Consider the following 26,866-nt stretch of genomic DNA (forward strand, 5'->3'; position numbering starts at 1 on the left):
TAAGCTGAAAAATCCAAATTTTTGAATATATTTTTCCACAAAATAGAGTAATTTCAGCCTGCGTAGCCTGCAAACTTTTTAAAGGCCTTCGTACCATATGGCTGTGTATGCCGTCCATCACAACTGCTCGTTTCTATAGTGATGCACTTTATAAAAATGGTTGGCTGTGATTGGTTGCACACATCATGCAAACATAAGAAATAATTTCTCTCCATCAGAAATTATTCCCTGGACTATGGATGCAGACAAAGTATTAGTTGGAGTAGTCCGAGGACCAGATCTAAATTACTGGATGTATACACGTGAGGCAAACTACAACGTTATCTATTATTCTTAGACGCCCATCTAACAACCGGAATAGTTTAAGTACTTTTATATATATTGGGGCTCCTGGCCGTTGTGAACATTGAGGAAATCCAGATCTAAATGAGATGAGCAGAGGATGCCTAGGAAAGTACTTTTGGCATGTTTGGTTGACCATGGGAAAGTGACAAATTTCCAAAGTGCTTATGTTTGGTTGGCTATCCACTTTCATAGGAAAGTTATATATAATTCCTATTATACCCTTAATAAAAATTAAGTTTTTAATGCCTCTTTAATGCTTCTTTAATGCTGAAGGGACTTTTTGGGAAAAAATAAAAATGGAGTGATTCCCGCCTCATGGGAAAGTAACTTTCCCATGTTTCTCATGGGAAAGACTTTCCCATGAAATGTGGGAATCACATTCCCATGGGAATACAACTTTCCCTTCTCTCTCCTTTGAAAACTCCAACCAAACAAGAGGCATCTCATTACTTTCCCGTTGACCACACTTTTCCCCCTTCTTTTCCCGCGAACCAAACGAGCCCTAAGTTCTTGACCACTTCCACTTACTGTTGCCCAGAAGTTTAGGACTCAAGGTCCTATAGATTCTGTATGAATTAGCTTTGGCTTTTAGTTCAGGCGGTGGGAATAACCAGATTGCAGAAACAAACATATATGCATCGGAAATCGCTGCATGAAAAGAAATCATAACACTTCTGAATAAGAAAAAGAAACATGAATATATTTCGGCAAGAATGCCTGAAAAAGAATAATCAAGAAGCTTCTATGAAAATGACTTGGAATTCTACCAAATAAATCAGACTGAAACAAAAACAATGGTCGAGTGGCAATGGCAAGAAATATAGTCACTGGCATAATATCTGCAAGAACTTATAAAGTATTCACTTGGTTAAATACCAAATCCTTCGTGACAAAGATTTGCTCTCAGGGCCTGAGCTCCACCACAGATAACTAACTATAAATGAGTTTTAGGCATCATTCACCAACTCTTTTTTTTTTCTTTTGCTGAAACATCATTCACCTACTTCAACATCAGTACCTATAGCTCAAACTGATCGGCAACAATATAGTATGTCAAATCCTGTGGGTAGGGGGAGATGCTGCTAAAGATCTAGCAGAGGAAGAGGGAAATGAGGAGATGGAAGAAAGTAATGGAGTAGACTCAGAAGCTGGAATATATATTGTGCTCGAATTACAATCTTGCTTGCACATAGGACAAAAAGATCTCCATGCAGTGAGCCAAGAATCAACGCAGACAGCATGAAACTCTGCAAAATAATACGATGCAGAATGTAAGCGAATGCAACATGAATTAAATAAAATCATAGATGCTCAGATGGGACAAAAAGAAAAATGAAAACAAATAAAAAAAATCCATCGAGGTGCATATTTTCGGTTCAGAAGGGTATCTTAGAAAATCATGAAAAGCAAAATATCCTCAAACATCCAAAGTTATATCACTGTCCGTGAAATTAAGTACAAGTGCACTAGGCTGTGGTTTGAACTTGCACTGATCTGCAAACCATGAAGTCCACAACCAATAATCTTTTTCCCCACCGTGGCATCAACATTGATGAAATATTTTCTGGTACTTGCTTCCTATTATGGGCTACATCCTTCATTACCACCAACTTTTACGAATCCAAAATCACAATTTTCATCCAAATTAGTCTTAAATCTCCCCGTCCTTTTTCTAAAAACCATTTAATACAGATATAATCCCCTCTCCTCATCAGAAGCTCCTAAGATCACCATCACACATGCTTGTGAAATTTCAATGTTTTTGCATCAGTTCATCCATGATTGATGAAACTTATGTTTCATTTAATCTATTCAGTCCTCACTCCTCACCATGTCCTGCATTTTAGTAAACATCCACCTCAGCATAATCATCCCAACTATGACATCTTTTGTACTTAATGCTTAAAATTTTGAAACAAAACAAAATTGTGTATGTTGCTGACATCTTAATAAGCAATTCCAGTTAAGTCCTAAATATAAATTGCTTTATAACACCTTGAAAGCACTCCTTGATTTCGTTCACTCTAACTACATTACGTATGTCCTGTCACTCGCCCATTCTTCTGTATAACTGATCCAAATTTCAAAATAACAATCCATCGGTTTAGGTCTTAGTCATCCATTTTGTCATTCTATTTGATGCCTCATTTTCAGTCTCATTGAAACTATAATATGTATTTCGTTTTAGCTCTACCAACCTTTAGATACATATCTTCAGAAGGCATAATTCATAGTTTCAATTAGCACTTTAACCTCGTTTGGATCACATTTGTAAACATTAAATCATTTTCAAAACTGTAATACATCTTCTTGAATATCAATAACATGCGACAAGCACATATGTTCTGGCTGATGAGGATTCTTGTCCTATGCACATCTTGGCTGGATTTTCAATCTCGCCACAACTAGTGTTATCACTTGTAGCAGCTCATTTATACATGTTCTTGGCAACAAAATGTATCCTTCCTCCTCCCTTGCCAACCAAATATTCTCTCCTGATGAAAATCTAACATATACTTTTCTAATTCAGTATGGATCACTTCTAAATTTTCATTTCTTCTAACTCTTATCGTCTAGTTTCTCAGAGAATGACCCCCATCATTTACAATCTTAGCATGAAGTTCCAACTAAGTGTGCAAGTTGGCGGAGTGCACATATTCTATAAGAACCACATCTTTCCAACCGCTAAGATCTTTGACTTAAATCTCATAGCATTAGTTCTGAAGTTTCATGATAACCACCAAAATAAATGTTAAGATGTTCAGCTTACAATGTAGAATTTTGCATTGTCTCGTTTAGCATGGGTGCAAAACTAGCAAGTAATAAAAACTTAAGACAGAAGGAAATATGTAATAATATTATGATAGCTGGATATGCTTGAAAAAAATCTTTATTCAACTCTCCAAAATAACCTGAGAAAAGCAGGTTCACCATCTACTAGAGAATAAGAAACAGTAAAGGTGATGGTGATTATGATATGATGAAGTGGCTTACTGTGATGACATGGCAGCCTACGAAGCTTCTCCCCCACTTTGTAGTCCTCTAGGCAAATAGCACATGTTTGTGAAGTGCAATTATCTTCTGACGCTGATATGAATATGAGGCTTGGCATTGCTTCCACTAGTCGACTGCTCATCCCATGGATTTCAGAAGCTCTAGACCGTTCATGTCTACCATGCTGTCTATGCACAAAAAGACATACAGCTAGCCCAATTACCGTCGCAAGTAAAGATATGAAAGAGATGGCCATAATAAACCATTCTAAGTTCTTAGTTCTTGGTAAGATCCACAACTCCATGTCTGTAAGACCTGCATACTTTCTAAGTGCCTCACCAGATGCTTTAGATACAAAGACAGCCGGTATAGTGATGCCATCTGGGCTTCCTCCGACTGCAATAATTTCATAGTCAGGTACTGACGATAGGATATTTTATATGAAATGACACAGATTTACGATAAATGCAGTTATATAGAGGTATAATTGATCGCCTTCACAAAAGGAAACTCAAGAGAAAAGTCAATAATTAACTGTGAAAGTGTGAATAGTTATCGACTGAGAAATTCCGACTTGAGAGTCCATGCTTTCTGATTTTTTTGTTTTTTATGCACTACATAGGAGCTTGTGTGAGTTAGAATAATGGTATCAGTGGGCATATAAAATGAAAATCACATAAATATATATAAGTGAGATGTCAAACCCCTATAGATGGTTGAAGCTTGCTGCTTATCTTAATATAACCTCCATTCAGGACCATCCTGCTATAAATTCAAATTGATTTCCTTTTGTCAAAGCAAGAATTATCTTCTTACTTGCTTCAAAACCTGAGCTTCATAAATGGGCGTATACTCCTTTCTTCTATTGTAGATTGATCTCCTCCCATTGGCAAGTATCATGTCACATTTCTGTCCCCTGTGTTATTTGGTCAACATAGTACAAATTATTTCTGCCAGAAGTTCTCAAACTCTAATCCATTTGCCCTCCAAAATTTTCCAACTTTTATTACTTGTACACAAGATTGTAGCATGTGCTATGTCCATAAACTTACCGTAATCTACATCTAACCTCAAGAAATAACTAGATAATCAAAAAAAGAACTTATCAAAAGCATCTTGTGTTTGTCCACAATAAATTCACACTGATTATTGTTTTGCTCCTCTCCATTGTATTTGATCCCACCCACCTTGTTTGCCACTCCACTTGCTCCAAACATGACCTGGGACACAGGAAAGTAAGCAAAAGAAAGATTGGACCGAGCAAAGAAGCAAACAAACTCCTTGCTCTAACTGGCAAGGAAAATAACAGATGAAATGGTCGTCCTTATTGTTTGCTGGGATAGCTAGATGGCCTCCTTGCAACATGAAGAAATATTTTAAATCATAAGGAAGAAGGAGAGATCTAATCAGCCACTCTTCATTTGTATACATATTAATAGAAGCCAGTCCCTCCCAAAAATAAAATAAAATATTTTTGCTGGAGTGGTATCTGAATCCTGAGGATATGTCATGTCTAACAACCATATCACTGTTCCCAAGTGACTCACTGCCCATGTTTGCAAAATCATAGGCCAAAAAAAAATTAATAGTTACACATTTTTTTGGGTGAACAAGAGTTAAGTTCCATTATTTTCAGATAAATAGAATCATACATCATCTAAAATGCAACTACCTAATAATCCAAAATTTAACATTTGCATCTAGAATTATTTATACAGATGCACCACATGCATTACATCTTCCCAAATTTTTGAAGTGTCACCTCCTCACTCTGGCATCTGAATCTGCTCTAAAACCTTCTTTGAGCTCATGCTAATGGGTTCCATTTCATTATAATAGCGCTAATGAAGAATAGAACCTTAACGATAAGCTTTATTCTGCATACGTGCATCCAGCCTTACGTACCAAGGTATGATCCATCAAAGTTTGGGAATGTTTTCCAAACAAACTCTCAACCTGACACCAACCCTGCTATTTACTCAGCAATGCCAATGAGGATACCTCCATAGTCCATGTATTGATGTAACAACGACTAGAAATAACATACAAACACAAAATGGTTTACCTAACATAGAATTCCATAAACATAGTTGGACAAGCTGGTTGTCAAATATAACATATAAAATTGTGAAAAGGAACCAATATCAACTTCAGAAGAAATAGCAAATCAATAATATTTTATATAATGTAATGATGTAACTATTCATGTCTAAAGTGATGACTGACGATACACGCACTAAAAATTCTTCTATGCTGCTAGACTTTTCAAAGTTGCATGTAAAAAGAGTTCATTATAAATAACAGTAAGAAATAACAGAGAGAATTTTTAATTTTAGGCTACACAAAATGAAATATAAGTTTATAAATTCGAAAACATTACTTGCAAATACTAGAGGATGATCTTCATTATCATACATAATAGCAGCTTTAAATCCAGCATTCTGTGCATTCCTAACTTTTTCATCAAAATGACATCCTCCTCTTATGATTAATGCAAATGAAGATCTTGAATCATTGACCACTTTATTATTCAATGGAGTACATGCATCAAGAGGCTCAGCTGGGTACATGACCCCGCTTTCACCAGATCTTCTTACAACTGGAGCTGGAAAAAACAAAATTAATATATCGTCAGAACTTTACTATTTATTCTGGCGATGAAATGGAATTACACAAATACTATCATTGCAGTCACTGCATTTCTTTTTGGAATAAGGAAAACAATCGTGTAAGAAAAAAGATATAATAAAAACAGTCACCATTGAGACAAAGAATGTAAGATAAAATATTATTGAAGCATTAGAAAAGGGGGGAGCAAGCTGCAGTTTCGAACAACATTCAAAGCAAAATATGTATCGGGCATTGCAAATAATCCAAAACAAAGAAAGAAATCAAGGAAGAAATCGATTTCAACAGCAAGGCCATTCCTACTTATTACCCAGCGTAGATTGTAAAAGCTCCAAATGAATTGCCTATGCCCGTCAGATCTACCCATCTTTCATGCTAGTGAACAGGTCAGCATGAGTACATTGGACTCAAGATAGATTTATTGAAGAGGGTACAATTGATAAAGTAATTTTCATCCCATAAATAAAAATTTGAGTCTGATGAAAAGCAACAACAATCTAACATTGGGGGGCGGAGGGCACAGGAGTATGATTTACTTTAAGTTCTTTAAGTTTGTACCAGATACCAGTCCAGTCCTACGTTTTCTTATCAGCTTCTCTCGGTTCCTGAAATCCTAATCTATCCACACACAAAAACAAGATATTTAAGGAACCTTACAACATGTTTACTGCTAAAATTTGAGTTGCTTCTCTGATATCATTTATTGATCAGTTAATGCACATCAAAACTTGTGATCGAAGTTGCAAGGACACTCATTACATCTAAAGTCATAAAGCATCATTACATATCATATTTAACTTGTTTCATCCTCATCAGTCCAATAGTAGCTACATGCTAGCACATAACAGGAATTGTTGCCATGTTTAGTGACAACTTCTTGCTATTTTGGGGAATTTGCTTTTGACAGAGATTAGGAAGTTATCAAAAGAGCTACTTTACATTACTGTCTTTATCCATTCTATTTAAGCAGTTCTTCAAGCATCCCCATCATGTGTATAGAAATTAAAAAGAGAAAAGAAGACACAGCATCATAATATAAATCAATGAAACAAAATATGATTTATAAAGAAGATTTCAGGACTTCCAGCACTTTGCCTTCACTCTTATCAATTTGTTCATAGTGCCATAGACGGGACAAACTTAAGATTAGCCCAAGAAAACAAATTTGTCCATGCTAAAGTTCCACCTAACTGAACCGCATCTTTGTGCTACATTCCTACAAAACACTCGCCATGGACCAGAAAAGAAAAGGATACATGAAGAAAATAAATAAATAAATAAATATGAATAGAGGAGTAGCCTAGAAAACGAAGAACACTTTAGTGTTGTTTGCCACTACCCTATACATAAGAAGCATTGAAAACCAAACAAGAAAGCCATTTTTTGATTCATAGAAGGTGTTTGGTTAAGAGTCTTTACAAATCTTCAAACCCTAACCAAACAAATAAGAACATCAAGAACGCAGCATCCAAGCATTGATAACCCTACAAATTTTTTGATTCATCGCCCATATTCTCAGTATAATTGGGGGGAAAAAACCCTTCAACTCATACCGAATTTAGCCTCGATGTCATCAAAAGATTTCGACAGGTTCCTGCCAATCAAGACCACACTCCCATCCGCCAATTCCACCAGAAGAAAAAGATAAACACACATAAAAGCCGCCGACCTTACTTTATCAATGCAACTCAAAAAAGCCATCCTCCAAACAAGAGTCCAACCAAAAATTCGATTTAAATCAATAAGAAAAAAAAAAGAAACCAGTAATCTTCGACTTCTTCTGCACTCATAAAATCCAACCTCAGTTCGTTATATCATTTTTGGCATTACTATCAATGAATCAAACTCCGAAACAAAATCCAACAAACAAACACGAGAAGACTTTAAAAAGGAAGTTCAGAAAAAGAAATCTTTCCACCTTCATTTGTATTTCCTAAAATAAATCCTCCCACTTTAATTAATATTTCCTAAAAGAAATCTTTCCACTTTCATTTATATTTCCTAACCTTCATAAGAGTCAGAGGGAGAAAAAATCTCAGAAAGAGGGATTTAATTCAACCTCCGAGTCGAGAAAAGAGCGAAGAAGACGGAAGAAATGGAGACATCGGCTGCCATCAAAGAGAGAACGGCGGAGGAGAAGAAGGGTGCCGGAGTACGTTAAGAGGTGGAGTTAACGAGCCAGTCGAGAGGACCAGCCCGGATCTTTTCGCGAGTTCGCATGTATCCGCCAACTTTAATGTACGAAATAAATATCTTGTCAAACGTGCCCCTACCTGCTCATAAAATTTTCCATGCAAAAACAAGATCTGCCGTTCATCAGATGGAAAGACCACGTGGATGCAATACGATGATGAGATCGCATAAAAGTTTATATAGGTGATGAGGTATAACTGTTGCACGGTTGCAAGTATATCTAAGATATTTTTTAAGGAATACCTTCTAAATACCGAGTTTTGCATTAATACCTTCCCAAATTAATATTTGTATGTATATTTTTTTATAAAATACTTATTTTGTTATTTTTTTTTATTTTTTTTTTTCATATGTATCCACGCCATGCTGTTGAAAAAAGCAGGAATGGTGACGCAAACTTTTCTGATCTAATAAGTAAATATTTATAAGGCGGTTGCGATGGAAGATAAATTTTAATTTATTTTTAATTAAAATAAATATGGTTTTGTTTAATGGTGTTAGAAAAATTGTTATATTAGAAATATTTGTGCAAAATTAGTGTTTTATAAAAATAAAAAATAAATAAAATTTTAAAAAAATATTTATATAAATTTAAATTTTTAGATGGATACATATAAAAAAAATCCTCTGATATATTAATGAAATATACGAGGTCGCGGTGGATGCTGGATAAGGATCTAAACCGCATGAGGTGGTGTTGCCGAGACGATCAATTGGGCGGTCGAGATTGTCGGGGTCTGATGGAGTTCGATCTCAGCATAAAAGCTTGGCTGCGTGAATTTCACACATGTTGTGTACAAATCTTGAAACACCATTTCATGATCTAGACCTTCGGGTTCAGGTTAGGAAAATATGGATTTTGACTCTTGAATGATGGATATGACAGAGGTTAACACATCATAAGAGTCAAGATAGCTGAAGTTGCATGCATTCCTGAAATTATTATCAGGAAGTCGATTGGTTCCCAGAAAAAAAAAAAAAGTTAAGATATATGATGCTTAAAAAAATATTTTTTATGTTTTAGTTGCCATGAAAAGATGACTTATGTTTGGTTGACTATCTACTTTTCTAAAAAAAAATTATGTAAAATATATGTTATGCCCATAATACAAAAAAAGACCTTACTCCATTCTATTTAAAAGAGAGTACTTATGTAAAAAAAAAAACCTCAATTTTTAACCATAAAAATTGGATTTTTCTATGTCATATATGAATTTTTCTTTCAGAAATCTTATTTCCGTGAAAAGCCTACTTTCCTATCTCTTTTCTTTAAAAATTCCAACCAAATATTAGGCATTTATTTCTTTCTTTTTTCTTTTTTTTTTTTTTCCCGACCATAGTTTTTCTCTTTCTCTTCACATGAACCAAAGGTATCCTAGATAATTTTTGATTGTTAGTTTACAAAGTTGAGTTCTTGATGATACCTAATATTTTCCATGCATGTTTGGTATGTAGAGACTTACGGGCTTATATGCTTAATTACGCCATAACCTCAAGGGCAGTGACTTTGATCGTTCTTCCTCGCCCTCTCCCGTTCACATTTTAAGGTCGTCCAGTCCAAAGCAAACCACTTCGCCTCAGCCCACAAAGATTTCCTATACTTGCTCCAGCCACGCAGACCTTAAGTATCTTTTAACTCCCAACATTTTTTTTAAAAAAAACAACTGAGAAGTTTTATGCCCTTCATTTCCTCACATTGAATTCCATATCCATAAACTTCGGATAATTCTGCATGATCATCTCATGTGACATTTTTTCTTTTTCTCTTTTTTTTGAAGGGCTATAGTTCTTGATCTGGCGATATGGGAGAATGAAGTGCTTAGCCTCCTCTCTAAGAACCTATATGGGTAATCCAGTATGATTGGGCAGAATTTTGTTAAATTCATGGATTAAGTTGCCCATTTAAGTACACCCCTTAACCAGAATTATGTGAGAAGTAAAAAAACTTCATAAGTTTTTTTTTTTTTCTAAACGGGAGGATTTATACAGTTCTAGTACATATACATCTAATAAGATAAAAAACCACAAATTTCGGAGCGCACTAAGCACCTCCCATTCCGTAACCCATAAAATACTCTTTGGAGTGGCTAACCACATACGAAGCGACTCGGTCCATAGCCTCGTTTGCCTCTCTGAATATATATTTAGCCTAGAAGGTCACACCGTCCTTCAATATAGCCCGAACGTTCCGCAGCAAGTGATGGCATCTTCATAAGTTTTTTGAAACTTGGATAGGTTCTTAAAACATGTGTGCTAGATGAGCCGATAGTGCTGATGATGAGTGGTAGTAGCCACCAATGTGGCAGTAGTGTGACAAAGATGCCGGCAGTAGTGTGGTGGATATGGCAACACCGAAAATAAGAGATAATGATGGTGGTGGTAGTGAAAATAATAGTGGCGACGGCAATGGAGATAGCTGCAGAAATAATGGTGATTTAAATAATTAATTTATTATTATTATTTTCAAAATAATAAAAAATAAAAAATCTAGACATATAAGAGTTTGTCTTATGTGCATTTTTCAAAAAAAATAAAAGGGGCTTAAGGACCGGAAATTAAACTTGGTAAAGATATTGGATGGAAGATTTTAAGACTGATCAACCGGGACTTTTTGTTATAGCGGGGTCTTTTGGAGGGTGGGAAATTAATTACCCCTTTTTATATTCTATTCATCACAATTTCAAATCACAGGGATACCAACGAGTCATTGTATCTCTATCCCGTTTCATGGGGTTTCAAGCTTCAGTGCCCCATCTGCCTCCACCATTCCCACCCCGCTCTTGCCTCCCAAGACTAGATGGTCACCCACCTCTTCCCCGCCGTCCTCTTCTCCACCGGCACCTTCAACATCAACTTCTTCCACGACGTCAGCAACAATCTCATGCATCCACTCTTCCTTACAGCCAGCCACCTCCGCTCCCGGTGCCGGTGGGGCAGGTACCACGGCAGCCTCCTCTGGACGCTCCCTGCGGCCTTTCCACCGTCGACTTCCCTCGCTTCCTCCACGGCATCCTCGGCCTCAAGGCGGAGCGGGCGGCGGTGGCGGAGTGTTCAGTGCTGGTGCTCCTAGAGCGGCGGCTGCTGAACGAAGACAGGGTGATGGCACTGGCGAGGATCCGGCGTTCAAGGTGGACGTGGCAGCGTCGACAAGGATGCGAGCACGGGGGAGTTCGCCGGGGTGGTCAATGGATCGGAAGGTGGATGACTTGATGGGGGTGCGCTTCTCCGGGTTCTCCCCCAACCCAACTTAACCCAGGACCTATCATTTAAATTTTTTGATCCTGAATAGGCACCTAAGATCTATCTAGCGAATGATGATCCTGAATAGGCACCTAAGATCTATCTAGCGAATGATGTAGGACTAAACATATGACTATACAAGGCGTCAGGCTAGAAGTTCAAATTTATTTAAATCTAATTACAAGCACCATGATCGACCCATGGTCAGCATCGATTAGCTTTTCACTGGTTAGTCTTATATCAGTTATTCGCTGGATAGATTTTGGATAAGATCAAAAAAAACCCAAATAATACTTTTCGGTTGGCCATTTTGGATGAGGTTCTAGTATTATTTTAGGATGAATTCATGCAGAAATTAATAAAACGAGAACCTTGATACTTAAATCATATAAAATGTGCAAATGGTTGGTATTTTCACGACTGAGAGTTGTTTCAGACCATCTAAAATGAGAACGTTGCAAAACTTTATCCTAAACAATTCATGTGATCACGATTATTAGTTCAGTTCCCAATACGTTTCGATTTTTGTTAAATTTTGCCGCTTTGCGTATATAGTGATTACTATGTCTGCTTTCTGCTTTTTAATACCCCTTCTTATTCTGTAAAGCCGTTTGTTCAATTTGATGCATTTAGTACAGTGATTATTTTGCTCCAGCAGCACTGGTGTGTCTCGGTGATCAGTCATGATAGGCCCCATTTAGATGATGTGGGTTGATGTCAGAGTGAGAGGAAGATGATTAAAACTTGTTAGCGATACTTTATTCCATTTAGCCAATCCCTTGTGGGCTTGATAAGGTTGTTTAGATGTGAGCATGTAATTCTAATCTACAACTCTTTTTGTATCTTAATGTTTTTACCTGTAAGTGCTTGTTGGTATGCTTGAAATGCAGACATTTGATCAATACACAAGTATGCATGCTCTCATATACAGTTTAAAATAGTAGGCTCTTAGGCTAGGTAGAACAAGATACGTTATGAGCCACTTGAATGCTGAACACACTCGTGCTTTCCTGCAGGCAGGAGCCTGGGAAACCATCAAGAAAATATAAACAAAATGGTTGAGAGAAATTTTCAGTCCATTATTTCTCTGCCTTTATCTTATACTCTTTGCTAAAATGCATCTTGTGTTTATGGAAAATTAAGGGACTGAGTTGCATTGATGCATCTCTGGGCAAGTGAACAGAGCAGCTTTTGTGTGTGTGTGTGTGTCTTGGATGGTAGAATGACTCAGTTTAATGTAAGCATTCTTCAAAAGGCAAAAGTTATTATGGAAACACAAATGTGCATACACTTCTCCTTGTATGATATTGTAACTCTAGAGGCAGCTGGGCAGTTAATTTTATTTCTGATTTCACATGTCACTATTTAGTGAACATTTAGCCAAGTGCTCAAGTCCTATATAATATTTGAGATGATCCATCTTGCTGACTTGAAAACCTTTTGTAGTTAGTCTATAAATTGCTCTAGTCTACTTAACAGGTAGCCTGCTAAAAAATTCTTTTTATGGTTTTGGCTAATGATTGCCATAACTGTATGAATACATGAAATTAGTCACCTATTTCCAATAGAAGTTGGACATTAGCTGTTCTGTTAGGGTCCTGACTCAACTCGGCAGATAAGACCTTGCTTCAGATTGTTTGATTCATTGATTTTGGTTTGCCAGTTTTTTGTGTCATACACCAGAAGAAGAGGGCAGCTTCAGCATGATGCAGTCGACATGCTAAAAGCAACAAGTCTTTGCTTGTTTCCTTCTGTTACTTGATGATCTTGGCAATGTTTGAATACTCTCTGTTACTGGATGCATGCTTCCTTCTGTTACTTGATGATCTTAACTCCGCGCAATGCAGTCAACCTAATCGGAGAATTGGTTTTCCATAATAAATTTAATGACTTTACTAGGAATGGATGAAGGCTTGATACTTTTGTTGGATGAGAAATATATGAATGGAGGCTTTGTTAATATTGCTGCTTTATCAATGGCCTTATGGTGTATGTGTGGATATAGAGAAGGAAGAATGTTAAAGAATAGAATTACTGGCCCTTTGCTGGTTGGCTTCATTAACTCACTAATCAGGATCAGAAAAGTTTGCCTCGTCATCCTTGTGTTTGCCATTCTTATGCTTATTGAATACATTACATGAGCAGTCAAATTATGGACAAGACAAACTCAAGCTGAGGCTGAAGGCTCAGACAGGTCTGCCTCAGAGAGTGAAAGGTGCAGGGACCATCGACCGGGAGAGACCGAGGAAGACAACATGGAACTTTCAGCTCACCAGAACTTTCTAATACCCTTCTGCTTTAGAGTTTTGTTTTGAGTTTTTCTCTGGTTCTAATGGCCTTCTAGTTATGCCCTGTACTGGATACACTCTCCATGGCTATATATTTTGGTCAAAGATCTTGTCCTATGTTTCTCTTTATGGAAGGTCAAATGCTACTGAGGTGCTATAAAGAAAAAATTGCAAGCATGTCTAGAGCAGGCATCATGATGATTCTGCATTTGCAACCATTGTATTTGTCAAATCTGAATAATGGCCGTGTGAAGCTGAAAGTGATAAAAATATCAACATATGAATTGATAAATCTGAATTTGAAGAAAACAAGCAAGATATAAATTCAAACACTGCATGGTCATCCCAGAATACATCTCTTTTAAAGTGCAGGCCTCTCTCCTAACCCCATCCCTCCTAATAAACACTCAAATAGATGATGGTTACAAGATAAAAGAGCAAGCATGACAATGAGGTTCCCAATTGATAATAAAAGTCACTACCCATGCTAAAACATAGACTGCAATCCCAAATCTGTAGAGGGATGCTTTGGCTGCAGAGAGAGAGGGTCATTTGCAGTTTTGCTTATCCATAAATGCTGTAAGCAGATGAGTCAGATGCCAACACATCTGCCAGTACATTATAACTTCTTTATTTCCATCAAAAAAAATATTAATTCTAAACATAAACTAAACCTTCCAAATACGCTTCATTTATCACCAGATAGAAAAATCCCTAAAGCCAAACAAGCTAACAACATGATCAGGCAAACTGCAGTTGTCCAGATTTTACTAGACAATGTTACTTCTAAAATGAACCATGTGGATGCTGAAGAGGCATCAAAACTCCCAAGACCTATCACATACGAGGCAAGATAGTCGAGCAGGCCTTCTCATAGATAGGATCAAAGCAGTGATACACAATTATGGAAAATTTGTAGGTACAATCTTCCTTCGTCTTATATTCCTTTGCATTAATTGCTGGAGACAAGAAAAGGGTATTTGCACATGGGTGCAAAGTTACAACAATAGATAGAAGAGAGATCCATGCTTTTTCTTTAAAGGCAATGAATTATACTCTAATGTTACATGGAAGCAAGGAAGCCAGCCTTGCATTCAACAACTAAGATGATGATGGACTATTATGCTTCTCTCATCACATTTACACATCAAAGAATGCATTATGCATGCACAAATACATTCAACAGGTGATTAATAAAATGATCTGAGATCCTCCTTGTGCATATGTCGATGTAGGCATCGAGGAATCAGTATAGAGTTACGCTACTTGCTTGATAACATCTGTTGGAGTTGAAGTACTTGTTGTCGCTGCTCTACAGGTAATGAACTTACCTGCTCAGGTGTTAGACTCAGTACTTGCTGCAGAAGAGCTGACTCCATTTCAGGTGTAAGCTGCACCCAGAAGAGAAATCAAGTGGAAGATTAACATAAGCAATTGCATATGACATATAACAGCCATGGATGCGCAAGAAATGAATAAAGAAATAGCGCAGAAGATCAAGATAAATTTCTGGTATGCAGAAACCCAACACAAGCTACTCCAGGTGAATATAAATATATAGATGAAGCTAAACTACATTTGTACGTACAGTGGCCACAATGAAACAGAGTTGATTCTGAAAAAACAAGCAGAAAAACAAGTACAGAGATTGCAGAAGACTGAATCAAAACTAAATGGATGAACCCATGGCAATGCACAATCAGGTTTGAGTTCATATTAACTTGAAGCCTTAATACTCTAACCCAGATCCTTCAATAAGCAAATGTCTTCCTAGATTTTCTGCATCCTCATTTTATAACAGAAGTTTGCATATTAATCCACTAATGATGATGGATACCCACCACTCGTACTCCTAAGAAAGATGAAAACATCAAACAAAAATAATGCTAAAACAAGACCCATTCCATTTCTTATTCCTAGATTTCCCCCCTAAACGTTCCTAGCAAGGAGAGATATCTCTGTTAATCTCACTTTAACTGGTGAAGACAAGTATGAATCCTCGCGACTTGTGGAGGTGCCCACTGTTCTCTCTTCAAAACTCCATTTTAAATTCATCATTCCACGCATAATAGCCATCAATAAGCTTTTTCTCATAAATAACTTTTAATTCATTCAGCAAAATCCTCAGGCAGCCCTCATTGTTCAAGATACACATCATGACATTACCCACATGAATAAAAGCACCAGTACATTTCTTCCCATCACTCCGAACATAATGATAATAATGTTATCACATCTAGCTGCCTAGTAGTTTAAATAATTCATCCAAGCTCCTATGTGAAGGTAAGATAATAAGAAGCTCTTGGTGAGATACATAGCCTATGTGAAAGTGAAAGCACATAACCTTTGTGAAGGGGAAAGCCATTGGAACAGTCCACCAAAGTTTATCCTGGTGGAAGAACCATGTTTGAAGCTTTGTGGATCGAGGAGACTATGGTCAAAGACTCAACCTCCACCACAACAGTGAAAGATCAATTTAATGGCTGCCTACTATTGCTGCAATAAAAGCCAAAGCCAGTACAGGTGAACCATTGAATGAGAAAAAGGATCTGACCATTGAATCAAACATTGGACTTTATCCATTTGCAGTGGTCAAGATTCAACGCTTCAATGATATGGTCTTTACTAAGTTTCCTGATCAACCATTGGATGTGGTGCGACAATAGAAGGCCAAACTTTTTGATATAGTATCCATGAGTAAAATACCTGAGGCATCTGTTTCTCTGAATGTTGCACCGCATCAAAACCTGTCATTTGACTCACAGATACTGATTCAGTGCCAATTGTTTGAGCTGAAATAGGTCTATTGGAAAAGGAGTGGCTATTCATTGACTGAGGAGCACCACTTCCATCTTCCGATCTACGTATTTTTGAAGGATGATTCATCCGTTCCGATGCATCACCTGCCATTCTTGTTTGCTTTACCAAACCTACACCTAAATTTTGTGTATTAGTTTTGGATGCCCAAGTTGGATCATGGCTAACAGAAGCAGATGTTCCAGCTTCCTTTGAAAGCATCTCCAGTCCACCCATCAGTAATTGATAATTTGATGAGCTAATCTGTTATACAACCAGAGTTCAGCAAATGGAAAGAAAAATTGAAATACAATTACCAAAATATATTTAGAAAGATCCAATTTGTAAACATACAGGAGCCCTGAAAATTTTGAAGTATGTGATTGTTCAGGAAATAAGTTCTTAAAATTGAAACAAATAATCAACCATACAGTAAAATAAAAGAAAATGGCACTTGCAATATTTTGCTCCATGCTTGTGAAAAATGAAATTCAAGACCAACACCTAGAGTTTAGACCACAGCCCAAAAATACTTATTTGATTTTCACAGTCTATTTTTTCAACTTATTCAGTGGATCCTAATATATCCAACAATATAGTTATGATGGCTAAGAAAACAGCAAATATCAACAATATCGTTGATTACTATTTAAAGAGGCTGCAACATGATTGGGTGTTTTAACTACATATAGTTGACAATAAGAACTAAGTAGTATCATTTTCTTCAAGCTTGCATAGCAAAACAACATATCATCCGATATGTCTATGCTGGTTCTCGGCCATAATAAAGAAGATAGAATCAGGTAGGCCAGTGATTTTTCTAATCCAATTTTATGAAATAAATCAGAACCTAACATATGCTCTTGCCAAAGTGCATGCTATACCATAGATAGGCATGAACAGGATAAACAATAGTACAAAGCAGGGCCCGAATAATTGGACCACACATGGATTCATGCCCATCATTATATTTCAATCATTGAATTCTGCATACAGCAGATACAATCAGCTAGGCATTTAACAGTGAAAAAACTTGCCCGAGATACTGAAGGATGAGGCAAAAGTGGTTGATGAAGGCTTGTGTTTGGGATGGCCAGCTGAGGATGTTGCGCCAAAGGGGCAGCTCCAGGTGCTCTAGCATGATGCTGCTGAAGAGGGGGTTGAATTTGTGGTACCAGGCCTTTTGATGCCTGTACAGGTGGATTTGGCTGAATAGAAGGGTCATCAAGAGGCTGGGGTTGTATTGATGATGTTTTGGTAGCTCCATGTTTGCCTGGTATTTTTCCCTGGAGAACTTGGGCTAGCGGTGGCAGAGGGTGCTGATGTTGAGGTTGAGCAAGCACACTGGGCAGCGGATGTGCAGATTGCTGCAAACCTATTGGATTTTGTGGTACATTGGGCATCTGACTTTCAGATGGCCTCAACAACATTCCAATCAATGCATCCTTTTGTGAAGATGCTTGGCCAATATGAGATGAAGGTTGGGGGGCCAAAATTGATGATCGCTGACTGTTCATCATTTGCATCTGTAGTTCAAAAATTACAATCAACATTTGATATTATACAAACTCAGTATCATTCTACCAAATAAACCAGTACATCCTTTGGAGGTTAACGAGACAGACCATTTGCGGTGTCACCATGCCAAGCATTATCTGTGCCTGCAACATAGACAAGGCACAAAATTCCAAATTTTCATTTTATCAAATATAAGTAATAATTAAATACTAAATAAAATGACAAATCAGTATCAAAGCATGGGGATGGAAGCAAGAAAAAAAATCTAAGGTAAATTCGAACCACATAAACCAGCTGCAGATAATGCTGAGATTCAAAAATGTTCATATTATTAAGGTGGCAACTGATGTTTGTAGGGAATGAAGATCTGATTTTGACATGAAACTTTGCCTATGTTAACTGAGAGCAACTTTAAGGGAAAAGGATATAATATGATAAAATAGTCACATAAAATGAGACCATCATAATGAAGCACCTTTTGTCCCGAGCATTTGCTAAATTCCCACCATAACCGGTCAGCATGGTTCACTATATGTTGATTCAAATGAAAAGCAAATTTCAAGATATGTGAAAAGCATGGTTATTTATTAATGAGACAAAATAGCCTCCTATTGATATGATGATCCTCACTTGCATAGCTTTGTATACCATCTTCAGGCACATAGCCCACTATCGTAAAATAAGGGAAGAAAAAATTCTAGTCTATAAAGTTGAATGAATGAAAAAGCAACCTGAAAGAGAGCCTTTGGCAGCTGTGGACTCCCTTGCAATAGTTGTCGAGCAAATGCCTTGTTTTGAGTAAACAGAGCCTGTAATCAAACTAATATCAGGACCTTATGGTTTGCATACATCAGAGAGCGAGCGATGACAAATAAAAGGTGAGAGCACAGAAAAAAATGACCTTTATCTCAGACATAATTTCATTCAATTGATGTCTAGACATCCCAGCTAGATAATGAGTCAAGGGATCATTTCCCATTCCAGACTGACTTTGTAAACCATTTTGTATGCCAGAAGTCTGAGCCCCGCCTAGAGCTCCAGCCATGAGAGATGAAGCAGTTGCAGCCAATGGCAGACCCATAGGTTGATGAAGAGTTGAATCTCCAAGGATAGAGGGTCCACCTAATTGCCTTTGCACATCTGCAGATTTTCATTAAAAGCATTAGCAAAGAAACTGGTGCATGCAACAATAAAGTCTCGAAAAAACAAAAAAGGAAGAATAAATTGAAGTGAGAAAAGGAAGTCGAACTGATACTTGATGTCAACCCTGGTCCACCACGACCCTGCAACAAAAATTATCAACTTAGAATTTCCCCATCAAGTATCATATAAATGTATACTTTTCCAAATGTACTTTTCATCCACTAAATGATAATAAAGTACCAGTTGCAATATTATCTAGATTGATAGAAGCATATAGTTGCACTGCAATTGCAGCAAAAATACATCTTAGGATCAGTAGTTATGATAATCTGCCAGTTTGATGCCAGGCCATGAAATTTAAAGAAGTATATCAAATATCTGATTAGGCAAATCATGCCCCAGTTATAAAACATAAGTACAATTATCACATGCATATTTTTTTCTAAAAGATCAGGGTTCAATACAAAACAATCATCAACAAGCATTCAAGCTTGCATCACTTGTTCCTTTCTCATTTCAGTGCCCGCCTTTTTCATCTTCTGTAGGGGCCTTTATTCGACTAGAGTAGAGTGGCGAGAGAACAGAGCGTATCCCCTGCCATAGTCGCAAGGATCTTTATAGTCGGTCATGACTGCTGTCTTGTCAATGATGGTTGAAACTTCCAGGAAAAAACATCGAATTGGGAGGGCAATCCTCCTGGTGAACTGAACATAACCCAAACTGACATAGCAGAACAAGTGGAGTATACCCTATTGGTAAAAGAAAACCATTGCATTCCATTATGGTGAAGATAAATAAACTAATGTGATGCGAGTCCTATGAGAACACAACTTGCTTACATATAAGTTGACACAAGGTGGTAGCACTTGTTTGCCAAAATATATCTCTAAAGAAACAACTTTCTTAGCACTAGTCAAACTAACTGACAAGTATAGCAAGGATATATCAATCACAAGGTTAAAAGCACATCCACCATTCTAGCAGTTTATGTGATAAGGTAACTGGAGTAGAAAATTTAATGCTTCTTTTAGTAGCTAATCATATCTGACCTGCTCTCTGTTTCTGTCAGCATTTTTATCATTTTCAGCAAAATCGACACGTAATTGACGGCCATTTATTTCATAGCCCTGAAGATTGCGACGAGCACTAAGAGCTGTCTCTTCATCCTTGTACTCACAAAATCCATAACCTTTGGGCTTCCCAGTTTCTCTATCAATTACTAGCCTGCGTCAAAACATTAAAGATCACTATTTAACAGTGTAGATATGAAGAATAAAAAGAGGTCCATGAAATTTTAAACTTTTTTGCTGCCACAAACTTTACACTATCTTCTGATTAGTCACTAAGAAATTAGTAAGCAGAAAGTCTTGACAAACCTCAGCCAACAAATAGATAACATGACAACACTCTCCAATCTTTCTTCAAATGCAAGTTGAGCATTTAGTTAGTTTCATGAGCCTATCTAATATGTCATAGATAAACTTCTTTTTTTCTTGTTTCAAAAGGAAACAAGAGTAAAGAGTTCAACATACAAAGGTTGCAAGGTGATAAAAAGAAAGTCTGTTTACAAAACACATGTCACCTTTATGAATGTGTACTCTAAAAGCAAAAGGAAAAGACATAAACATGGCTAACAATAAGGTGGTCAATTCCGAAAGGGCGACATGACATCCTTATAGACCAAGCACTGAAGGGAACTAGAAATCAAGGATTGCATTGAATAAGATGTGATATCATTTGGCATCTTGTCAATACAGGTGTTATAGAGTTATTAGGAGAGACTAAATGGACAACCATATACAGGTGGTGGAATTATGAGTAGTGATAGCAAATCAAGGAAATGAGGAATATTAACAAATTGCAAAAAGCAAGTAATTTTGAATAACTTGCCACTTCTATAAATCTATAGAGAATACAGAAAAACTAGGAAATTTACTAAAATTTGTAGCTTAAGAAAAGCAATATGATTGAGCTCGAAATATAAGAACAGGTAATTGTAGGTTTCAGAAGTACACTAGGATGAGTAAGAAGAAAATAAGTCAAGGACTCTACTAAAGAGAGTTATCATAAGAAACACAATTAACAAGTTGGTAGACATACCCCAATTCAATTTTAGTGAAATAAGAGTACAGATAGCTTTGCAAAGCAAGCAAAGTGGAAATGTAGTCAAAAAAATTATACCACTTAAGATATGGAAAATCATAGGAGAGTCTAAGTCGACTTTATTTAAGTAGCTTATTCAACGACATCCGGAAAGGGGCTGAACATAAAGGTGATAATGTATCAGCGTATCAACTTTCTTAAGTTAGAATTGTGAGCCAGGATATGAAATGAGGAGGAGGATGAAAAGAAGGCTAAGAAAAAAATACTTACAATTTTGGAGAGCCAATTTTGATTTATGCCATAATAGACATTGTCATCTCGTTAAGGCAATTGATGGAGGCATTCAAGAAGAAGAAAAGTGGTTAAATTATCCTTGTCGATTTTTAAAAAATGTTATAAATATCACTAGAGATAACTTGGTACGCTCTGAGCGAGACAAAAAGCTTAAAGGGTAGTTTAAAATTATCAAGGACATGTATGAAAGAGTGCTCACAAGGATATCAAATAGTTGTGGTTAAATTGGTGATTTCTAGTCCTGCTGAGCCTACAATAAGGGATGGAACTAAGCTTGTATCTCTTTACATCTCAATAGCTCAGCAAACTATTGAGACTCAGGAGAACCATTGTTTATATTATTTACAAATGATATTAAATTACTTCAGGAGACTTGGTAATTTGGAAATGTTCCTATGGTCAGAATACATTACGGTAAAGACTGAGAATGCAGGTAGTGGAGAAACAAGTGAAACATTGTAAATGAAGATGGAATTGGAAGTAGACAGATTAATCTTCTAAAGTAGTAAGCCCAAGAAATATGTTCCAACTGTATCCGCCAATCCATGCATATTGCCACTAAAGTTGGCCTCCATGTACTTTTTTAACTATAAAACTCATATTCAATACACGTAAGATTAATAAGGTACTAGTGTCTTTATAGCCTGTGATAAGGGAAGGATATGATACTAAGAATTCAAAACTCATAATGTGGGTTTTCAACTCTTGAGGTTAATAAGTAGCAACTTACTTTTATGACATGAAATTTGTTCCTTCACTTCTATACGTTGTCATTTGTTATACAAAAATTACAGTAAGTCCAGACTTTCCTAATTTTGCCTATCTATGTAACCTTTCTTGTTAATAGAGGGAACTGTACATGCTTTCAGCAAAAACAGTCAAGAAGGAATAATAGAAAACAAAGATGGATTAGTAAATTCTTACTAAAAGATCTGCAGAGACCTTAAGTTATCTGGGAGAGTGATCCTACTCATCTAAGCTTAGCCAATAGGTTGTTAACATTATTGGTAACTCATCATGTAATGAAAAGGCATGTTTTTTGCAATGAAGGCCAAAACAAAGGCGAATGCAAGAAAATGATAAGTTCATGATGTATTGCTTCAGTGCAAGCTGTGAAAGAACATCAAAAACCATGATATAGAATGAAAGAGAACAATACAATTGTCCAGTAGTTTAACAAGAACCATTTTTCGGAGATTCAGAAGAGAAATTAGATCGAACATTGGGTGATCCTCTCCAGACAAGCCTAAGGATTTTCACTACCTCAGTGCAGCGACTTGAAGAATAACTGATTTCAAACTTCTGGTTTTAACCATACACATCGGTTCGAGAAATCCAACCAGAAGATCGTCACACAAACAAAAAAAAAAGGAAAAAGAAAAGGTTTTCAGTTTGATCTCCAAGACATCAAAGTTCTAGGTTTTTTAAGAGGCGGCTGACCTGAAGGACACCACGGGGCCAACCTCCTCACATATCTGTATCAGCTGCTCCTCCGTGGCATCATAAGGTATGTTCCCAACTGCCACAAATCCAAAATAAATGTCAAACGCAGTCTCAAGACTTCAAGACCTGAGATTCTAAGCAACAACAAGATAAAAGATAGAGAAAATAATCGAATCTTTCTTGATGTATCAATAAAAAACGAAGAAAGAACTACCAAGAAGGACATAAGACTCCAAGAACCGAGACTGAACCGGGAGAAAAGCATCAGAAACGCGGGGGAAAAAAAAGAGGATTTTTCTTGGTGTAAGGTAGGGAAAAGGAAGGAAGTAGTGGTTCTTGATCACTGACCGAAGACGCAGCGGTGCTGAGAGCTGGCGGAGGCGGCCATGTCATTGCCGGGGGTCAGCCGCCGAGGCTCCGCCGCCGTTCCTGGCCCCACTCCAAGAATCCTCTGCGGGGCGGCCGCGACCCATCGGGTCTATATACGGAGAGCAATCAATCCAAAAAGGTCATCTCGAGACATCGAATCTTCCGGGTTTTAATACGCGCGCGGAGTGAGATCTAGAGGGGTTGGAGGGGAGACTGGCGAGCTCTTGTTCTGGATTTAGGGCGCGAGGGGGGATGGATGAAGAAGTTAGGACAAGTGGAATCAGGGGCGTTATATTTCCCGGATTATTTATAAAGTGCCACTGCCCTTAATCATCACTTAACAAAGGAAGGAGCGGCGTTCCGCGTCGACTTCCCTTTCAAACTACCTTGATTTGATTCCGGGAACGCTGGACTTGGTCGATCGAAGAACCACAGCGTACACGAGAGAGAGAGAGAGAGAGATCGATCAAAAGGCGGCTGACAGGAAACTCCTATTTTTGGGGGACAGGGGACAAAGGGATGAGTTGAAGTAGAAGCTTCTATTCTCATTAGGTTGTGCGGTTTTAATTATTTTTTAATTTTTTTATGAATCTATTTTATTTTTGATTTTATAAAAGTTTTCTGATAATTTTGATGGTTATGATTCTTTTTATTTTGCTTTTTTTTTTTTTTGTATATACATACACACGCTAGGTTTGTTTCGAAAAGGTTTCGGGTCAATTTGGTTGACTCTTCTATCTTGATTGGCACGAATCATATAATGATAAAAAGTCTATTTAACATTAACATTGACTATTTAAAAAATATAAAAAAATAAAATTTAATGAGATGAGATAGAAAGCTAGGTGCTTCCATCCTCCGATCTTTTTCTTTCAAGCCGCGACCTTCTGTCTCTTGCAAAATTCCTAACCCCACCATCTCTCTCTCTCACACATTGGAACCTAACACTCTACTTCTCTCTTTTGTTGGAACCCTAACCCTCTACCTCTCTATCTCTCTCTTGCTAGAAAATTGCAAAAAAATTTTTTAATCATTGGATAGAAAATACAAAGACGACTATCTTAATGGATAGAAAATTGCAATTTTTTTTTTTAATCATTGGATAGAAAATACAAAGACAACTATCTTAACGGATAACATAAATTAATAACAATTAAAACATTACAAGGATATGTGTGTAAAATTAGTATTAGTTATTGGATATAAATTACAAAGATAACTATCTTAAAAGACAACATAAAATAATCAAAATTAGAACATTACATAGAGATGTATGCAAAATTATTTTCTTCGGGCTACCAAACCAGCATTGAGGAGAAGAGAGTTGTTTTTTGGCGAGGGTTGGAATTTCAACGAGAGAGGAATAGAGAGGTAGGGGATTGGGGTTCTAGCATGAGAGAGATAGGGGGATTAGGATTTTGGGAGAGAGAGAAGTGAGAGGGTTTGGGTTCTGTTGGGGTTCTAGCAAGAGAGAGAGGTGGAGGTTGGGGTTCCGATGAGAGAGAGATGATGGAGGGTTCAATTGAGAGAGAGACACGGGGAGGAAGGTTCAAATGGAGAGAGATGGCTATGGAGAGAGAAAGATGGGGAAGTTAGCTAGTTTGAAAGGAAGAGGCTAAAGAAAAATGGGAGCGTGCTTGGCCTCCCATCTCGACTCATTAAATATTATTTTTCATTTATGGCTAATATTAATTTTTTAAGTGGACTATTTATTGATATAATATGATTCATGCCAATTGAACAATGAGGGAGTCAATCTGACTCCAAACCTTTTCGAAGGACCCTAATCTATATCTCTCTCTAAAATCTTGGTTTTATGTTTTATTAATATTTGCATATCTGGTATATACAAAAGAAAATATTTTTCTGTGCTTTTTTTTCTTAGAAAGATATTGGAAATCGATTAAAAGTTGCCACACTCTATGGGGCTTGCAAAATATTTGACCTTTTCGTTTAACATATATAATTTATTATTAAAGTATAGCAAGAGAGATTTTTTTTTTGCCTTGTCTTCAAGTTAAAAGTCCAATCATACAAGACATAGATAGTTGATAATTTTTCTTTTCTTTTAATAAGCATGTTGCTTGGCCAAGTTATTCATGATTTATGTATTATTTGTTGAGTTGGACTGTATTTATTTTGGTTTGGTTTTGCTTCATAATGCTATATCCATATTCAATTAAATGGCAAAAAAATAATGTTGGTATATGTCACTTGGCTAAATTATTGAATAAAGTCATATGCATAAGATCTAAAATCTAAAGTATGGGACTGAATGTAACCTAAGTTTAGATTGAAGATTTCCTTCATGAAATTTGACACCTGCACGTTCTTTTGTATTTCCACATGACATGAAAATAGTGCGCATGGATGGTCCATATTTTTCATGGACAAATGCTTTTTATCATTTTGCATAAATTTTTTTATAGTATATTAATTTTTTTTTTGTTCAGATCAAAATTTTGTTATCACGGATTTCCAAACTTTACCTTAATTTTTTTTTTTTTATTCAGACCTTTCAATTCCTTGGTCTTGCAAAAAAAATATTTGCTGGATTTTGAAGTCACATTCATTGAAAAGTTCAATGCTGATCACCTAGCCATGGCATGCGCAAAACAACACGAGTCTATAACCGATATGACTCCTTAGCGGTAATCGATCTCGGACGGGAATAAAAGGTCCAATTTATTTTAAAAAAAACACAATTGACCTCCACCTCTGCACCTATCAATCACTAGAAGCCACCTCATTAAAGAGTTTGGATCCTCTCCCATCCCGGATTCAATTGGAAACGGACGCATGGATCCGTCTCTATCACGGCCATCGTACGATGCAGGGACGGCTGTGATTGGATGGCTCAAGCTCTCTAGTGCAATCTCGGATAGGAGAGGATCCGAACAACATTAGAAACCTCGGTGTATATACTTTCCATCTCTAAGAGCTCGTTTGGTTCGTGAAAAAAAGAGAGGAAAAAGTGTGGTCAATGGGAAGTAATGAGATGCCTCTTGTTTGGTTGGAGTTTTCAAAGGAGAGAGACGAAAAAGTTATATTCCCATGGGAATATGATTTCCATATTTCATGAAAAAGTCTTTCTCATAAAAAACATGGAAAAGTTACTGGGAATCACTCTATTTTTACTTTTTTCCAAAAAGGCCTTCAGCATTAAAGAAGCATTAAAGATTTAATTTTTATTAAGGGCATAATAGAAATTATATATAACTTTTCCAGGAAAATGGATGGCCAACCAAACATAAGCACTTTGGAAATTTGTCACTTTCCTATTGTCAACCAAACATGCCAAAAGTACTTTTCTAGGCATCTCTCTTCCTAGGAATTTATTTCCCAAAAATCATATTTCTAGGAGAGAAAATGCTTCCCGCAAACCAAACGAGCCCTAAGATTCTAGCCACCGGACCACGATCCTGCATTCTTGAACGTCCGGTCTTAGAGAGGCGCAAAAGATCCAGTGTATCATCTAAGAATAGTAATTTATAATTTCACAGACCAATTCC

At 36.9% G+C, this 26,866-nt stretch overlaps 2 protein-coding genes across 5 annotated transcripts; both read right to left on the minus strand.

Moving 5' to 3' along the window:
- Window positions 1-1,154: 1,154 nt before the first annotated feature.
- On the minus strand, window positions 1,155-8,171 carry LOC103703218 (receptor homology region, transmembrane domain- and RING domain-containing protein 1-like). Of its 2 annotated transcripts, none has more exons than XM_039130695.1 (4): window positions 8,027-8,171; window positions 5,720-5,944; window positions 3,340-3,735; window positions 1,155-1,592 (listed from the first exon to the last, which is right to left on the minus strand). In XM_039130695.1, the coding sequence occupies exons 1-4, from the start codon at window positions 8,070-8,072 to the stop codon at window positions 1,399-1,401; spliced, it is 861 nt and encodes a 286-aa protein (XP_038986623.1). In that variant the 5' UTR covers window positions 8,073-8,171; the 3' UTR covers window positions 1,155-1,398. The 2 variants fall into 2 exon arrangements, with proteins under 2 accessions (XP_038986623.1, XP_038986624.1); XM_039130696.1 differs by having other exon boundaries at window positions 7,974-8,171.
- A 6,422-nt stretch (window positions 8,172-14,593) lies between these two features.
- LOC103703217 (cleavage stimulating factor 64) lies at window positions 14,594-23,834 on the minus strand. Of its 3 annotated transcripts, none has more exons than XM_008786000.4 (10): window positions 23,334-23,833; window positions 22,983-23,061; window positions 20,195-20,369; window positions 19,258-19,285; window positions 18,904-19,142; window positions 18,734-18,811; window positions 18,110-18,145; window positions 17,522-18,010; window positions 16,395-16,748; window positions 14,594-15,079 (listed from the first exon to the last, which is right to left on the minus strand). In XM_008786000.4, the coding sequence occupies exons 1-10, from the start codon at window positions 23,371-23,373 to the stop codon at window positions 14,951-14,953; spliced, it is 1,647 nt and encodes a 548-aa protein (XP_008784222.2). In that variant the 5' UTR covers window positions 23,374-23,833; the 3' UTR covers window positions 14,594-14,950. The 3 variants fall into 3 exon arrangements, with proteins under 3 accessions (XP_008784222.2, XP_038986625.1, XP_038986627.1); XM_039130697.1 differs by having other exon boundaries at window positions 19,252-19,285; XM_039130699.1 differs by lacking the exon at window positions 16,395-16,748 and having other exon boundaries at window positions 19,252-19,285; window positions 23,334-23,834.
- Between the last annotated feature and the right edge of the window lie 3,032 nt (window positions 23,835-26,866).

This window comes from Phoenix dactylifera, chromosome 10 (assembly GCF_009389715.1).
Source record: "Phoenix dactylifera cultivar Barhee BC4 chromosome 10, palm_55x_up_171113_PBpolish2nd_filt_p, whole genome shotgun sequence".
NCBI lineage: Eukaryota > Viridiplantae > Streptophyta > Magnoliopsida > Arecales > Arecaceae > Phoenix > Phoenix dactylifera.

Excerpts from the sequence above, each read along its gene's own strand:
- LOC103703218 (XM_039130695.1), bottom strand. The coding sequence starts at position 8,072 with ATGTCTCCATTTCTTCCGTCTTCTTCGCTCTTTTCTCGACTCGGAG. Across the intron at positions 3,736-5,719 it reads TCATCCTCTAGTATTTGCAA|TCGGAGGAAGCCCAGATGGC; the intron begins GTAATGTTTTCG and ends AAATTATTGCAG. Across the intron at positions 1,593-3,339 it reads TAGGCTGCCATGTCATCACA|AGTTTCATGCTGTCTGCGTT; the intron begins GTAAGCCACTTC and ends ATTATTTTGCAG.
- LOC103703217 (XM_039130697.1), bottom strand. The coding sequence starts at position 23,373 with ATGGCCGCCTCCGCCAGCTCTCAGCACCGCTGCGTCTTCG. Across the intron at positions 23,062-23,333 it reads TCAGCACCGCTGCGTCTTCG|TTGGGAACATACCTTATGAT; the intron begins GTCAGTGATCAA and ends GATTTGTGGCAG. Across the intron at positions 18,146-18,733 it reads TGCCAAAGGCTCTCTTTCAG|GCACAGATAATGCTTGGCAT; the intron begins GTTGCTTTTTCA and ends TCTATGTTGCAG.